Here is an 18,267-nt window from a genome sequence, read left to right on the forward strand (position 1 = left end):
AGCTGATTATTCCGGTGTTTGTAAGACCTGATTACCGGAATCCTTCCGGCTCCTTACAATACGCTTTCAATCAACGGACATGGCCGTGTAAACATGCTCTTATGCATTTCTTATTATTTTCTAATGATTGTTTTTGATTTGCTTTGTTTCGCAATTAGTGTCCGGGTTTGTTACGTCTTTCCCCCACTAGAAAGAAATTCGAGAAAGCTCTCCGAGGGAGTACATTACTATCTACTGATCTCTCTAATAATTATCTATGGTCCCTGTTTTTCCCAAGAAATTCCACCGAGAAATTCGAGAAAGAATTGCATGAATGAGTTAAATTTGGATCCTCATGGGAAGCCTCGTATAAACGCTTCACATCAGCTCAAAATACGCGGGTACGAGTGATCTCTAGACTTCTGGCATCTGCTAACGGATTCGTGCCCCCTATACTACCTGCGGTTTTGTAGAGGTCTACGATTTAGACTTGGTGATCTCCAAGTACTAAGTACTCCAACGTGTTGCTTTTTGTTTTGACTTATTCTTCTTTCGGAGATTATTAAAGAATCTTAAAGAATCTTATTTTTTTCAATTTCTGATAATTCTTTGATAAAAAAAGCAGGAATCTCTCCATCGCATATATCTTCCAAAATTTAATTCCAGCCATAGAAATCATGATCCTCAGTAACACCGGTCAACAGATTGAAAACATATCCGGCCGTGTATTATATAGTGATCACCTGCAACATACCGCGGTACTGTTTTTCCCTATTGTTCGCGGCGAAATGTCTTTTCATTTGGGCGGATTTTTGGGTGTTACGATATATCCGAATTTGGAATTGATTGTATAAAATGTTGGTTGCCGACTTAGTATTGTTTATTCTTCATAAAAACAAGACACTTGCTGGTTGAGTGTTGGTTGCAATAAATTGAAAAAAAGGTACGTTGGAATCAATATTGTTGTTATTTGTTGTTGCTTTATTATCTACTACAGCGAAGTCTCAATAATTCGAACACACACGGGGAACACAAATTTCTTCGAGTTAAGGAAATTTCGGATTAAAGGTTTATAAGGTATTGTTAAATGAAGGGACCATAAAAATTGTTCGAGTTCAGGAGACATTCGAGTTATACGGGTTCGAGTTAAAGAGACTCCGCTGTACAAATGACTCACTCTAATTTGAAAGATTTAATAGACCAAGAGTTTTCTTCTAAATTGCGAAAAATTTAATTCATATGTTATTTTTCCGTGATGAAATGCGAGGTAGCATCTCTCACTTTAAATTAATAAACAATCGAATGGTGGATTACGGATTCGAAAGAACTGATTTTTAGCTTTCAAAGTCATAGCCTCTACAAAGCTCTTCATCGAAGGAAAAACATAAATTACCCGTTGCCCAGGCTAAACATTTAATGGAACACTTTCTTTTTTACTCATAGACAACATAAAATGAAGAATCTAATCATCTTCCTATTATTGGGTGCCATGGTGGCCACCCTTTACGCCCACAGTGAACCGCACCAAACAACTAAACGCCCTGCACGTCTTCGACTTCGTCACCGCATGTTCCGTGGAAACGGTTTAACCATGAAACAACGTAGTAAGTAGTTTCTTCCTTGTATACAGATATCGACCCTTTGTAGCGCGGTCGGCTTTTGAGAGAGTTGGTCATGAATTTATAAGGAATAATCTTTTTTCGGTGCACTGTTTTTTGGGCTGCCCCTAAAACAAACCAAGCCAATTCGCGCCAAACTCTATGCTATACGAGTGACGTTTCCCATTTTCACAAGAACGCTCCTACACTTGTCTTTTCAATACCGTCCGTCAAAAAAAACTGTAAATTCCATTACCAATTTCCTAAAAAAGTCGGCTGTGTCCTTAAGGGTCGACACATTCAATATTCCAATACAGATTTCTCGTAAAAGTGTCTAGTTTTAACTTTATTCCTAATTTCCTCATTTTCGTTTCTATTAGGGATGTGCTGGCGAAAGTGTGACAGAAAGAACACAGAGAATTGCTTGGCATACAAAGAGACAGTGAAATGTGTTTGCAAAACCGGCTTTCTTCCACCATTCTGTAAAGAAGGTTAGTAGGGTGTATTCTTCCAATAGTACACTTTTATTTATAAGAACATCCACAACCTTTTAAGCCTTCGGATGTTCTTAACTCTTAAGCCTGAAAATGTTTTTATCGTGTTCTTATTTTGACCATTTTTTGAGCATTTCTTTTGTCCATTTTCCTTAGAAATTGAGTGTTTTTGAGTCTAAAAAGCCTTAAATTAAAATGTTCTTAACTTGTTCTTAACATTTTGGTCATCGAAGCCTTATGTTCTTATATAGTTCGTTCTTATAAAAAAACGTGTAAGCAAAAGAATTTCTCAAAATTTGTATTTGCACAGCGCCGAAAAAGAAGAACATTTTATTCGAGCATGCTATGTAACCTTGAAAGTGTAGGAAAAACATTAAATGATGTATTTTAAATCTCTTCCACAGGTATGGAAGATTGTACACAACTTCCTTGCACAAACGGTGGAACGTGCTCCGATCACAAAATATTCGGATTCAAATGCACATGTCCACCCGGCTACTCTGGAAAACGATGCACCAACGGTAAGTTTCTCGATAACGTCTTGTAAAAGCTCTCCAATCTTGATAATATACACCTTTTCGACCGTAGTCGCGTGGTCAGGCGCGTCCCACTTTATTATTTAATTATCACCCTAAACTCGATCCAATCTTTTTTTTACATCTTTTTCTAATTGTCTATAGGTGCGAAAAAAAGACTGGGACGGTTTTAGGGTGGTAAAACGGACAAAAATTGTCCGGCAATTGGCGGATACGGTCGAAAAGTTGTATTTCGTGTATGTTTCCTACCTTTTTGTGATTAATTCCTATTTTTCACTGTAATAGTTTTTTTCATGTTGATGCTTCTATCGGCTTGTCTTGCTTATCCAGTCCTGTTTAACAATGTTTTCAATCAAACTTTTAGATGTTAACGAGTGTGCATCCAACCCATGTCACGAAGGAGCCACCTGCGTTGATGGAATCAATGGTTTCACTTGCAAATGTGCACCAGGATTCAAAGGAAAGACTTGTTGCGATAGTAAGCTTTCTATACTAGGCGCTCTATTTTTAGTTTGGATAATCGAGTTTCTTTCAAAATACTATGCCTCTAACCTCGGAATGATTGTTTTAGTAGGACAGAGAAAGCGTATGGGTTTCATAGGTCATTGCCCCCCTTGTGGTGTTTAGCTCTTATATTACAGAGTCTGCTAACTGTGTACCCCGTAGAAAACTTTCGCCATATTTAGCTCGTTAAATTCTTAACAAGGCAGTTGGCGTAAGTTATGCACGCGAAAAATTCTTCAAGATTTTGTTGAAAATATATAAAATTTTATCCAACGACTAGTGAAAGTTTATGCTCGTGAAAAATTTTTTCTCACATTTGGGAAAGTAGACATTCATAATAAATTTTACACTTTCTCAACCTTCCGAAAGTTTCTACTTTCTACTTCTAAATGCCTAAACCCATCGAAGGACAGCCTGAAGGTCCAGAGTTTACCAGTTCGTCAATGTTTTGAATTATCACATTCATAAGTGTCATTTTTTTCTCATAAGAAATCATGTCTTGTGTTATGCCAACTTTGATGGGTGAAGAAGCACCTCCTGTCTGCAAGAATGGTGGTTGGTGCACAGATTCTGATGAAGGCTTCCAATGCAACTGCAAACCAGGTTTCAGCGGAACCACTTGTGAAATTAGTAAGTGTTATCTTGCTTTCCCAAACTTCTTTAACAGTATTTTCTATGAAAACTATACAAGAGTAGTAGATATGTATTGAATTCTCCTGAATTTCAATGCAACTGCAAGCCAGGTTTCAATGGCACTGCATGCGAAATTAGTAATGGTATCTTGCTTTCCCAGACACATTTAATAATGTTTTCTATGAAAATCAAATCAAAGTAGCGGATGTGCATAGATTTCTTATCTAACAGTGTTTTGAATGCAGTGTTTTTCCCTTATAGATAACGATTACAAAAAAATCAATTTTGTCTCACTAAGCCAGTATCGTTAAACAATGTTTTGAACGAAAACTTTTCTCCCTTATAGACAACGATTGCAAACAGTTTCAATTTTGTCTCGCTTAGACAGTATCATTTCACTGTGTTTTCAATGCAAACTTTTCTCCCTTCTAGACAACGATGAGTGTGCATCAGAACCATGTCAAAACGGAGCACATTGTGTGGACAGGGTGAACAGATTCCAATGTATCTGTCCTAAAGGATTCCGAGGAAAATACTGCGAAAAAGGTTTGAAATTTTCATTTGCCTTGCTTTCCCAGTCTTATTATCAACGCAAGCATTTCTTCTGAAAATATTTTATGAAATGCAGATCTTCCTTTTTGTATTCCTTGCTTTGGCTCCTTAAGATTTCCATGGCAAAAAAGCGTTTTTCGTACAATATTCTGTATGTAGCAATTTTGTATTCCTTGCTTTGGCTCCTTAAGATTTCCATGGCAAAAAAGCCAAGCGTTTTTTCGTACAATATTTTGTATGTAGCAATTTTGTATTCCTTGCTTTGGCTCCTTAAGATTTCCATTGCAAAAAAGCGTTTTACGTACAATATTCTGTATGTAGCAATTTTGTATTCTTTGCTTTGGCTCCTTAAGATTTTCATGGCAAAAAAGCGTTTTTTCGTACAATCTTCTGTATGTAGCAATTTTGTATTCTTTGCTTTGGCTCCTTAAGATTTTCATGGCAAAAAAGCGTTTTTTCGTACAATATTCTGTATGTAGCAATTTTGTATTCTTTGCTTTGGCTCCTTAAGATTTCCATGGCAAAAAAGCGTTTTTTAGTACAATATTCTGTATGTAGCAATTTTGTATTCCTTGCTTTGGTTCCTTAAGATTTCCATGGCAAAAAAACGTTTTTTCGTACAATATTCTGTATGTAGCAATTTTGTATTCTTTGCTTTGGCTCCTTAAGATTTCCATGGCAAAAAAGCGTTTTTTAGTACAATATTCTGTATGTAGCAATTTTGTATTCTTTGCTTTGGCTCCTTAAGACTTCCATGGCAAAAAAGCGTTTTTTAGTACAATATTCTGTATGTAGCAATTTTGTATTCTTTACTTTGGTTCCTTAAGATTTCCATGGCAAAAATGCGTTTTTTCGTAGTAATTGATTTAAAAAGGTTGCCAGAGCCTACGAACTGTTTTTTGATCTCACGATTGTTTTTAATGTTATAATTTCTTTTTTCGAGTGTTAAACTGATTTTTAAAATATCAACAATAATTTGCCTTGCTTTTCCAGTCTAATTTAACAATGTTTTCAACATAAAACTTTCTTTAAAGATATCAACGAATGTGCGAGATTTCCTTGTCAAAATGGTGCAACTTGTACAGATTTACCAGGTGGTTTCAAATGTGACTGTGCCCCTGGATTCTCTGGTACCACTTGTTGGAGAAGTGAGCATTGATTATTTTTTTGCTTTTCTATCTGTAATATATTCCATTTAAGGATCTAATAGTGCTTTTTTACTGTTAAGTCATAATCTTATGGAAAACTTCTTTTCGTTTCATTTATCAATCAAAACCAATAAATGCCTCGTTTTACCAAGCAAAATTAAGAGTTACCTAGACGGAAAACCTTATTTCATACATCATTGAATGTCTTGCTTTCCCAAACAAAATTAACTGATATTTCTATTGAAACTTCTTTTCAGATATCAATGATTGTCACCCTAACCCTTGTGCTAATGGCGCTAAATGTACTGATAAGATCAACGGTTTTGAGTGCGCATGCCCAGATGGTTTCACTGGAGATACGTGTGCTGCTAGTATGTTTTCATTACCCAGATTTATTGTCAATTCTATGTGAAGTGATGCCAATGATACGGTTTTATGCCGAAAAGCTCAAATGATACGTCATACTTTAGATGCACATTTTTTATAAGCAACCAGAAGGCTCAATGCCTCAAATTAGCCGATTTTTTTACAATTCGTAAAGTAAAAGCTTTTCAGATAATCTGACCATGACAAAGGATAGCCCTTGATCCAATAAGCATAAATATGGTATAATATCGAGGATATAGCAAGGCAAACTTTTAGAAAATGAGCTAGAATGTTAAGCAGTCAGGCCTGACCTGAAAATTGGAGTAAATTATACAAAAATGTGTAGACAATTACTTAATAATAACAGAAACATAATTTCAAAAAAACAGGTGATTAGGAGCTCTCATGTACTTCACATTTTGTCTCGCTCACACGAACTCTTTGAATAGACATTTGACCACAAACTTTCTTTTGCATCATAGATACTGACAACTGTAACCCAAACCCTTGCCAGAATGCAGGAACATGTACAGATGGGGCTAATGGATTCACTTGCCAATGTCAACCAGGCTTCACCGGAGCCATGTGTGAAATCAGTAAGTAGTTAAGGCCGGTTTCCACTTGCGCGCGCTACGATCGCACTTTTTTGCTTCAATCCTTTTTGCTTGGAAAAAAGATTATGTCATAAAATGTAGCGCATGCTTAAAAAAAAAGTTGAACACATTTTCAACCATTACGTCAGATCGCGCCAATGGAGTTGCTTCATTTTTCTTTTGACCAATAGCGTGGAAACTTTTCTCGAAAAAGTGCGATCGCAGCGCGCGCAAGTGGAGACCGGCCTTTATAAATTGATAGGAGATAGCTATCACACAACTTAGCACACCTGTCTCAGTAGACTAAAGTCTACTTCTGGTAGAACTTTGCTTTCGGATGATCTGATGATTGCCCAATATATGAAGCGTGCCATATAACACCGGGCAAATTATCAGTGCCAATAAAGTCCATATAAAAAACCCTGGTCTGGAAGCCTTTTGTTTCTTTCCATTGTTTCTTACTTGAACTTGCGTTGAAAAATTAGTTTGTTTTGCTCACTTTTTGATCATGTGATTGAATCTTAAACCAATCCCAAGAGGGGTAATTATTTGGTAACGTGATCAAAAACTGAGCAAATCGATTTTCATCTTTCGATAATAGCATAGGAAAAAGGTAATAAAAAGTTGACCAGTGTTTTTTATAAGGACTATTAAAAGCAAGAAGTGATGGCCTCGGGCTGCTACTGTCTTAGCGACCCGGTGTGAATTTCTTACCCAATGAGAATGGAAGAGCTAAAAATACCAATGGGGGTTGAAAGTTTATTGTCTTAATCGGTGGGGGTTTCAAACTCTAATGGTATAATATTAGGGGTTGTTAAAGCGAAATGAGCTAGAATGCTAAGCAACCCCAGGCCTGACCCAAGAAATAAATCACTCATCAAAGAAATTTGTACTTGACTTAGCCCTTACAAATACACCTTTTCGACCGCAGCCGCCAATTGCCGGGCGAGAATTTTTTTGTCCGCTTTATCCCACTAAAATCGTCCCAGTCCTTTTTTCGTTCCTATAGACAATAGACAAATGTGTCAAAAAAGGATTGGATCGAGTTTAGGGGGATAATTAAATAATTAACGGATCGAGTTGTTTAGGGGGGTGATTAAATAATTAAGTGTCACGCACCTGACCGCGCGACTACGGTCGAAAAGGTGTATTGAAATTATGAGATGACTGAGATACCCTCTTTTTCTAGACATCGATGACTGTGCAGACAAACCTTGCAAGAATTTAGGTATCTGCGTTGATAAAATCAACGGTTTCAGATGTAAATGTACTGGCGGATGGCGTGGAAGATTATGCAGACGCCCTCCAATCAAACCCCATTTCTGGAAATAAATTGATGACGTCTCTTTCTATTCAACACCATTACGTAATGGTTAAAAATGATGTAATCTTTATAATAAAAACCTTATATTCCTTGACAAACCATGAATAATATAATATTTGTGAATTATATTGTACAGTGAGAAAGAATGAAAGATCAGGTTTAGGTTTAAGAGATGTCTTTATCATATTTCTGATATTTACTATAGGTTGTTTTAGACACACCAATTTTGTTGTCAGTCAAAAATATCTGAAAGCATTAAAACTGCGAAAATTTCTCTAAAAGTTTAATCCAGGTTGGCCTTTCTAGATCAGTTATTGAGAAAATTGAAATCCACCACTCGTAGTGATAAAAAAATTCCAATACATACCGCCATAAATGAACAACGTTCGAAAAGTGTTATATAATTCTTTTTATGTATTTGTAATTTTCATTTTGATTTTGTGTTACTGTGTTGAATTGAGTTTTATTTTTAGGATATTTTAAACGGAATATATACAAAAACCGAATAGATTAAATCGAAAGAGCAAATCCAAAAATAATGTATCAGGTGTCGTTCATTTATTCATGCATTCATTCATGCTAATTATTCTGTGTTCTACACAATTTTTAATAAGAACAAGCTATACAAGAACTTAAGGCTTCGATGGCCCAAATTTAAGAATAAGTTGAGAGAATTTTAAGGCTTTGGTGGACTCCAAAACACCCGATTTCTCAGGAAAATACAAGAAAATACTCACAAAATGGTTGAATTAAAACATTTTAGAGTTAAAATTCAAAAAGTTAAGAACATCTGAAGGCTTCAAGAATTTTGGATGTTCTCATTATAAAAAGAAAAGTGTATGAGCAATAAAGTGTTTTCATGTTTCTTTTTTACATAAGGACCGACTTCAAAATTAAGACTTATTTCACTCGAAAATTTCCTTACAACTTTTCTCAATAAAAGAGTGTTTCCAGTGGCAAAAACTCGTAAGTAAGAATTTATTCGTGTTCGTCACTTCTAGCTTGATATGGTAGTAAGTAAGTAGTAAGTCTGCGACCGCAGTCGGGGGCGACCCGAAGGCTCCTCTTTCAATAGCTAGCCAGCCGAATGTAGGGGAGGGCGCCACTCTTTCTCCCTGGATTTCTCCATTTACACTTATTTCCTTCTCTTTAATTGCTGAGCATCAAGCAGAGAGGCACCAAGTACAATCATTGGTATGACCCGGCTGAGGGTTGAACCCACAATCTTGCGAACCGTAGCTGGATGCTATACCACTGCATCACAGTTCGTTGATATGACAATAAGGGGTGTGATAAAAGCTTAGGCGGGAGTTTCTTTTCGATAAACCGCTCAAATAGTGCATGTTTCTTTTTTATAAGAACAAACCATATAACAACTTAAAGCTTCGATGGCCAAAATGTTAAGAACAAATTAAGAAAATTTTAAGGCTTTGTGGAGTCCTGATTTCTTAGGAAAATGGACCAAAATGGTGAAAATAAGAATATGCAAAGAAAATTTTAAGGCTTAGAACTAAAAAAAAGTTACGAACATCCGAAGGCTTCAAAAATTTTGGGTGTTCTTATAAAAAAGCGTGTATTTGCGGTCGAAACTAATTTACGCTAGCGGGATATCATTAATGAGTTTTTATTATCCCATTTATTTTTTCGGTTGTTTCCTTGCATCTAGGAGAGAATCGATTAAGGAAATATAATAGAAATAGATTTATTTTGATTTCATCGTGGTTCCTTTCTTAAGTTATAATTGATTTTCCCTAAGCTTTCTCATTGGTTAAAATTTTATTACGGAATTCAAGTATGGTTTAAAATTCATGTTCCAATTTTTTACTCGTTTGAAATGAATAGACGATATCGGCTTTCCAAATTCTCCCCGAATGATTACCCATGATGCATTGCGCAAAAAATTCACGGAAAGTCAATATCGTCCGTGAATTATTTTTGCACAATGCATCATGGGTAATCATTCGGGGAGAATTCGGAAAGCCGATATGGTCTATTGGAAAAATCATTCACACTATTTTTTTCCAAAATCTTAATTGATCTTCTCCTCGATCGTTACGTCCTTTGTCTTCAGAGGAACCCAAACCTACCTTGAAACAATGGTCTTAAGATCGATTATGTTTGGAATATTTCCTTTTCTCCGTCAGATAAAGTTGTTTCATTCGACAGAAGTTTGTACACTTGTTTCTCGGTGTGTTTTTTATTGAAAATGTGGAGTCTGAGATAAGACAATTTTTTTATGGCCTAGATGTTGAAACCGGGGTCCTATCAACTGTCACATCCTACTAATTACACTTTTTTTATAAGAACAATGAGGCTCAAAATCTCCAAAAAACAAGAACAATTTAAGAACAATGCTGAGCCTGAAATTACTCAATGTCAAGCAATTTAGGGGTCAAAGTAGTAAAAATTGGGTATAACGTTTAAAATACCTCCAATACATCCTATAAACAAGAACTACCCTGAGTATCAGAGGTTAAGTTTTCAAAGAATATATTAACCTCTGAAGACCAATAATCGAAATTTTATCGTGCATGTGTCAATCTAATCACTGTAGAAAGAATTAAAGATGAAGAGCAAGTATTACCTTATTAATGTCTAGCAGACTGTATCAGTATGCAGTTTACTATTTACGAATTCCCCAGAAACCTCCAAGTGTAATCGAAGTGAGTTTCTTTCGAAGAGAAAACTTTTACATGATCCCCAAATGTATAACAGTAATTACTAAACTATTAATTATGGAAATGTCACTTTTAATTGAATCGAAATAATAGACAGACTTTATGTTATGATTCTCTATCACCGACTCTTTTTAAAAAGCATTGATGATATTTTTTGTTATGTTTTCAACGACGGGAATAAAAATATCAACTTTGAACTTCATCCAAGATCTTGGATGGTCGTCATGGTTACTTTTGTATTCGTTGATTGCGCGATGAATAGAATCTCGATTCGTCGGCACAGCGTCAATATATGATTTTGACCTGTGCTTTTCACGGTAAACAATGAACAGGATAAGAACAATTTGAGGCTCAAAGTGCCAAGAAAAATAAGAACAGCCGAGCCTCAGTTCTCATAAAAAGAAAAGTTTATAGATAATAACACACAAACTAAATAAAATACTGAATACACACGTTTCGTATACAGTACCTTAAGGGAACTATTCTTGCGGGAACTAATTTTTGCGGATTTCTCACTTGAATGAAAATTAGAGCCGTACTGTGAATTATTCGACCTTGGTTTTCGCATTTGAAAAATTTTGCGGGAACTTAATTTTGTGGTTTGGGCCTAAATCCGCAAAAACCGCAACATTTAGTTCCCGCAAAAATTAGTTCCCTTAAGGTATACCACCCACTAGATTTTTCATTTGTTAAAAGTATGAAATCTAAGTGCCTAAAATCATCTGAGTTTCTCATTTTTTACAACGCTCACTTCTATAGGAATTATTTATAGGTTTATATCGCATCCTGATAAAGATAAAGCTCTCCCTAATTAGCTAGTTTGATCAAGTTCTAATGACTTAATTGGATGACCGACCCCATTATCTTTTAATGATTTAGCTAATGATACAAGGAAGTAATTGAGAATGCGAATTCATCATTTGCTTTATTTGGCGATTTAAATTTCAGATGTTCACCAGTACTTTTACACACCCCTTTTTTGAACTAGCAATTTGTGGAAGAGATTTTTTGAGTGATTTCACTTTTCGACATTATATTCATTTCTCCAATTTTTGTATTAGACTAAAATGTCATGGCTCATTTTTTCGTTCAGTTATTAATCATTGTTTTTGCGTTAGCCAAACCTGTTAAAATTTCTTTCTCTAAACAATAGAGACGCAGTATAGGGGGGGTGTTGGGGCTCAAAATACCGTTTTCCCGTCAAAAACGGAATCCCAAAAAATTTAGCCTGGATATCCAAGCCAAAAATTTTAGAAAAAACAAAATTTACCTCAACATACAAAGTTCTTAAATTATAGAGCTTGGTATCCCTAGAGAATGGAAGTGCAAGCCGATGTTTCCAAAACTTTCCTACCCAGCCCAGGGCAGCCAAACAGAACTTAATAAAAGCAGCCTTACAAGATCTAAAACCATTTAATACATCCAAAGATTACACCAGAGTCCATGAACAAGTCTGCATGCATTATCATGACCAACCATCAGACCATATTTTCTTGGAAAATGAACTTGCCTCTGTTTTCTTCTTTTTCATGTTTTCATGTAACAGAAAGCTCTATCTTCACTAGCAAGTGGAGGACTATCCTATTTTTGCTTCAGAATTGCTCCGCAGCGTCGTGTACGGCTTTAGCGAAGTGAGCGCAAGCAAGCGGACTGCATTCTCATATGGAGAATGCAAATCACACTAGGGAGACCAGGCTGTAAACCAGAACATAAAATATAAAAAACCAGACTGTGAAATAGTTTACAGCCTGCATATCCAGGCTACCGAAAATTAAGAAAAATGATAACACCATCACATCAGTTTTTATAGGTTCAAATACCGGAATAGCGACAAAAATTAAGGCTAATCACCGTCACCGTTTGATTATAAAATTCCCGCTGTCTCTTTTTTCTTTAAATCCCGTAACACCGTACTAAAAAAGGGCCAATGCCGTAAAACTGGGACGAGATAGAGTTTTTATAAGCTCTGATTTGATTTAGTTGGTTGTTAACCTGTAATAAAACGATTTTGTTACTTTTTTCTAAGGAACGTGTCGTTCTTATTACTTCAAACGACCAATTATTAAAGTATCTTATAAAAACTCCATCTCATCTGGTAAAACCACAATCCCCCAGTTTAGTCCTGAAACGTTTACAATAAAGCGTCGATCAAGATATCTATAATCTGTTGAGTGGTTTGATAAAGTTTGACCAAGCTGAAACTTAGACACCCCCTTGTTCTCAACTTCAGTTGAGATACAATCTGACAATGTCTGTCTGTGTGCGTGTCTGTCTGTCTGTCTGTCTGTCTGTCTGTCTGTCACAAAAACTTTAGGGCAGCCTGGAGACTTCAAAAATGGTCGGATTTGGCTGAAATTTTGCACACTTGTTCCTTGGGTGAATATCTGGGTTTCTTATTTTCATTTTTCAAAAAATTTCATTTTTGGGGCCTGGGGACGAGTTTTTCGCCAAAACGAGGCTAAAACTTTGGGGCAGCCTGGAGACTTCAAAAATTGTTTGATTTGGCTGAACTTTTGCACACTTGTTCCTTGGGTGAATATCTGGTCTACAATTGGGCCTATGAATAATGAAGTTGAGCCCAGTGCGTTGCGCACGTTCGACTATTAAATAACGCAAGACCACATCAATACCTCTCGTGTACCGTACGTAGCAGAAAATTATGCTAAAAGTGAAAACTTGAAAAGAAAATCCATCCTTGCAGCCCAAACGCCAACCTGGAGAATTTTGCTTTTCGTTAGTCGGTTGTTTTTGCAAAGAAGAGTTTGGAATAGACGGCAGGAAACGTCGTTACTGTTTTTACAATGGAGAATCACCTCATGAGGAAGGTTATAAGTGGTTACAAGATCAAGTTTTGGTAAACTAAATCATCTATTTATGATTGCAGGGGCGTTAGAAACATTTCAGTTTAATGTTTCCACAAAAAGCTTTTATTAATATCCGTTAATATCGATTGATTGGCGTTGAACGAAAGTTTAATTTTCTCGTTTGCATACCCATGGTTACCCGTAGAAATCGTAAAATAACATGTTCATTTTACAGTAGGGGTCATGTGCGAAGTCTGTCCGAAAATTCGTCGAGATTTTCAATAATTTGGGTATAATTTTGTTCCTTCCCATTCATGAATGGGCTCTTCCAGAAAATGTCCGTACATAGGAGGATATAAGTAATTTGGGGGGCCAAAAGCCAAAAGTCACTTTGTCCGGAGGGGGGGGGTTAAATCACTGAAAGTTGTTATATCCGTTTAAAGTAAAAGCGGTTTTTTAGCAAATTTTTCTGTGACACTATTCATCATCTTAACAATAAACCACGTGAAAAACTAAAACCTTTCTTGATAACTATATTTTGAGATGTAATTTTTTATTGTTCTACGATATTGCTGCGTTTGATGAATGACATTTTGCATATAATACTTCTTTGCTCTGACTTTTTCACCCATTCCCAAAAAGACTCCGATGGATGTAGAGCCGTCCTTTGCCATAACACAACTTAGCCATAGGTTATGTATTTCACCTTTTGGGAAAGAGTAATGTCGGAACCAATTTGGAACAACCCGCATTTTGGACACGCAGAATCAACAATGCAGGTTTACTGTTGTCCTCAGTCAGTTAGGATATAGATAAATCATGAATAACCCTATCTGTCACCGAAATCACAATTTATTTATAAATAAACTTGCTATACAAGACTGAAGGAGGCATTTTAAGCGTAACAAAAGTTTAAAAGGTAGAGTGTATTTAGCGTGACAACCACAAACCACAAGGAAGTTGCATTTGAAATATGATGAATAAGATTAACGAGCAAACCAAACAGCCCCATCAATAACAGACATTATTGCATTTTGATGTCTTCCTATGGAGCATAAGGAAATACTTTGTTCGCCCAAAAAAGGGCCTGGGAACTAGTGTCAAGACTTGAGTATAAATATGAGCGGTGGAAAGTTTGAAAATCATTCCCATCTCTAGCATCTTGTGGAGAAAAGGAATAAATAGGGCATAAGTGAAGAAGAAGCATTCTCTCTTAAAGGTAAGTGATTTGGACATTATTTCAATCTAATATTGATTTCATTATTTAAAGTGAATTTCATAATTGTCAAGTCAAATTCTCTTTCAGAGACAGGTTTATAGGTCCAGCAATCCCTTATAAAGTTTCCATTACTCTAGAAAATTTGATTTTTCCAGTTGATGAGAAGAATCTCTTCACTGTATACTGCTTATCTTCTGGCACTGAAAATTCAAAAACAAAAAAGGATTTAGCATTTTCTCAACTTTTTTATTCAGCAATCATGAGAAGTTTGGCGATTCTTTTGGTCGCTACCATCATTGGTCAATCTTACGCAGGTATTGTTTATTGTTGTTATTCAATCTTATTCAATTTTTCTTTCAAAAATCCGCTCGATTTTCTTAAGACCTTCTAGGTCCCATTGATATTTTTTGGGGGGTTTAGGGAGGTAATTCAAGGAAATTTTTCAAAATTATTAAAACTGCAATATTCAATTGTCAAGACATTTGTTATCACTAAGGAAAATTTAATGTGTCAAACATTGTAAAACCTGGGAGAGCGGGGTCAAATCAGTGAATAACATTTCTTCCAACAACCAAGGGATCCTAAGATGTTATAGCTTCCATATAAAGACAACTTTGTAAGATTTTCAACGTCTAAAAATTGTGTATTCTAACGTAACTCCACAATAAGATAACTCGAAAAATAAACTAATTCATTACATTTTCTTAAATTTCAGGTTATCTTGGGTGCTATAGGAAACCATGCGTCGCTGCAAACACTGACCGATGTGAAAATAAACCATATGGACGATACCAATGTATCTGCAAAGAGGGATTCTCTGGTCGCAGATGTGAAACAAGTAAGTCACCTTGCTTTATGGATGAGCTGTGAAGTGTTTGAATTCTATGATACACATGAATTAAAAAGATTATTATAGTTTATGTATCGGATGTCAAACAATTACGTCATTCCTTATTTACACAAAAATTATTTTAGCTCTGGTTTCTAATTGTTATTGTGAATTATGAAGTGGGCAGAAAGTTTGCTAACTTTGTGTCTGCTCTAATAATAAGAATAAATAGGTCAGAATGTCACCATGCCAGTGTGGTGAATATAAGAACAGATTTCTATGTTTTATTCAAAGAAATTTAAAACCTTACGGCGAGTCTTTCAAAGGGGTCATCAGACAGTTTGATATTTTTTCTGGCCTGTAAAATCATTCCCACAATCCTGAACGAAAGCTCTGAATCCCGGGGGAGGATACTTAGACAAATGGAGTGTCTAGTATTTGGCGCCCTTAACAATACCATAATTGGATTTCCAAAGTCCCGGTAAGGGTAGGAAAAAAGTAATATAATATTTTAGTAAAATAGTCAGAACCTTTTATCTTTCTTTCTTCTATCATAACATTATCAGCTGTAGTCAATGTGTTAGACATGATGTTTTGTCTTATTGCTAATGTTTTAAAATGATTTAATACTTTGGGTTTTTTTTTCTGAAATAGATGACAATGATTGCCGAGGTGTCAAATGCTTAAACGGAGGAACCTGCGAAGACGGAATTGCTTCCTTCACTTGCAAATGCAAACGTGGATTCAATGGAAAATTCTGTAAGAACAACATCGATGATTGCCGAGATGTCAAATGCTTAAACGGAGGAACCTGCGAAGATGGAATTGCTTCTTTCACTTGCAAATGCAAGAACGGATTCAATGGAGAATTCTGTAAAAACAACATCGATGATTGCCAAGGTGTCAAATGCTTAAACGGAGGAACCTGCGAAGACGGAATCGCTTCTTTCACTTGCAAATGCAAACGTGGATTCAATGGAGAATTCTGTAAAAACAACATCGATGATTGCCGAGGTGTGAAATGCTTAAACGGAGGAACCTGCGAAGACGGAATTGCTTCTTTCACTTGCAAATGCAAGAACGGATTCAATGGAGAATTCTGTAAAAACAACATCGATGATTGCCGAGGTGTCAAATGCTTAAACGGAGGAACCTGCGAAGACGGAATCGCTTCTTTCACTTGCAAATGCAAGAATGGATTCAATGGAAAATTCTGTAAAAACAACATCGATGATTGCCGAGGTGTCAAATGCTTAAACGGTGGAACCTGCGAAGACGGAATCGCTTCTTTCACTTGCAAATGCAAGAATGGATTCAATGGAAAATTCTGTAAAAACAACATCGATGATTGCCAAGGTGTCAGATGTCAAAACGGAGGAACCTGCGAAGACGGAATCGCTTCTTTCACTTGCAAATGCAAGAATGGATTCAATGGAAAATTCTGTAAAAACAACATCGATGATTGCCGAGATGTCAAATGCTTAAACGGTGGAACCTGCGAAGACGGAATCGCTTCTTTCACTTGCAAATGCAAGAATGGATTCAATGGTAAATTCTGCCAGAACAACATTGATGATTGCCGAGGTGTCACTTGCCAAAATGAAGGAAGCTGCGAAGATGGAATCGCTTCTTTCACTTGCAAATGCAAAAACGGATTCAATGGAAAATTCTGCCAAAATAACATTGACGATTGCAAGCGCGTCAGATGTCTTAATGGGGGAACTTGCAAAGATGGGATTGCTTCTTTTACTTGTCAATGCAAGCCTGGATTCTCCGGAAAATTCTGTCAAGGTTTGTTTTTTCATATTGTTACCAATATTTTTTTGCTCCAAGTCATCTTGAAATATTAAAAGCAAATTCAATGGTTGATAAAAAATGAAGCAAAACTTGTAACTCGGAACCCATTATTTAATGTACCAAGAGACCCGGAAATTGTTTTATTTCCTATGCCGCTATACAAATTCTTGTTGAAAGTTGTATTTCCCGAAATCAGTTCTTTTAAGTGATTTATTGCAATTTGTTTTTCTTCGCCAGTTCCATCATGTCACCCTAACCCATGTCAGAATGGTGGAAAATGTTTGAAACATGGAAAAGCCATCAGATGTTGGTGTAAACAAGGCTATGAAGGAAGATTCTGTGAAACAAGTGTCAAAGGTAACATTTAAAATATCAAAAAATCATTTCCTTTCGATGATTAAAGTTGCAATTAAAATACAACAATTTTAATTTTGAAAATTTTTCTTAAAAAATCTTATTTGAGAAAATGTCGGAATTCTTTGGAATTCTTTTTCTTTGCTCTTACAAAATCATTGGAAATCAACTATTTAGAGGCTGTATTAACAATTACTTTACGAAGTACTGAAATACATAATAAAGTTAACAAATCTTTCATTTGCCAGAATGCAATTACCACTGCAGCAGCCAGCGTGGATGGTGCCGTATTATGGGAACCGACGGCCGTATCTATGACAACTATTGTCAATTCGAGCGTGCTCAATGCAAAAATAAATCACTTCGAATCAAGAAGAAACTCTGTGGTTACTGGTAAATTTTGTGAATATTTTAGACTAGTTTAATTCACAATGAAATTTCAATACTTCGTTAGAATTTGAAGCTTTTCAGACTTTTTTTCACTCTTTGCGGAAGAAATCTTCCCCAGGACAGGAAAATAAGATAAATCATTCCTTTTTCTCTTTGGACCTTTTTAGTTTGTTGTTCTTTTATTGTGACTCGTTTTATAACTTTTACAAAATACTTTTGCTGGACAAGAGAAGTTGTTACTTTTGTGACAAATTCTTAAAATATTTAGCGTTTTTTTAACCATTTTTATGAAATTTTTAAACTAAATTTTTATAAAATATAAGCATGATGAAATAAACATTTTCCCATTGATTATTATTTGTGAACAAGTCCTAATCCCACAGCGTAAAATCAAGTATTAAAAGTATGTTTTCACCACTTGTATAGCATATATCTTAACCCGAAGTTCTCACCAAAATTAACTTTATTT

General features: G+C 35.8%; 1 protein-coding gene across 1 annotated transcript; it reads left to right on the top strand.

The window, feature by feature from the left end:
• The first annotated feature begins 678 nt into the window (after positions 1-678).
• Positions 679-17,861, top strand: LOC136812380 (fibropellin-1-like). The gene is made up of 17 exons (XM_067068876.1): positions 679-922; positions 1,423-1,583; positions 1,958-2,068; positions 2,476-2,592; positions 2,972-3,085; positions 3,601-3,741; positions 4,177-4,290; positions 5,331-5,444; positions 5,702-5,815; positions 6,293-6,406; positions 7,593-7,732; positions 14,395-14,428; positions 14,683-14,742; positions 15,144-15,266; positions 15,912-17,048; positions 17,292-17,411; positions 17,657-17,861. Exons 2-17 carry the CDS (start codon positions 1,433-1,435, stop codon positions 17,803-17,805), a joined length of 2,853 nt encoding a protein of 950 aa, XP_066924977.1. The 5' UTR covers positions 679-922; positions 1,423-1,432; the 3' UTR covers positions 17,806-17,861.
• Positions 17,862-18,267: the final 406 nt, after the last annotated feature.

The sequence above is a fragment of the Clytia hemisphaerica genome, unplaced genomic scaffold, assembly GCF_902728285.1.
Source record: "Clytia hemisphaerica strain Z4C2 unplaced genomic scaffold, Clytia hemisphaerica genome assembly, whole genome shotgun sequence".
Lineage (NCBI taxonomy): Eukaryota > Metazoa > Cnidaria > Hydrozoa > Leptothecata > Clytiidae > Clytia > Clytia hemisphaerica.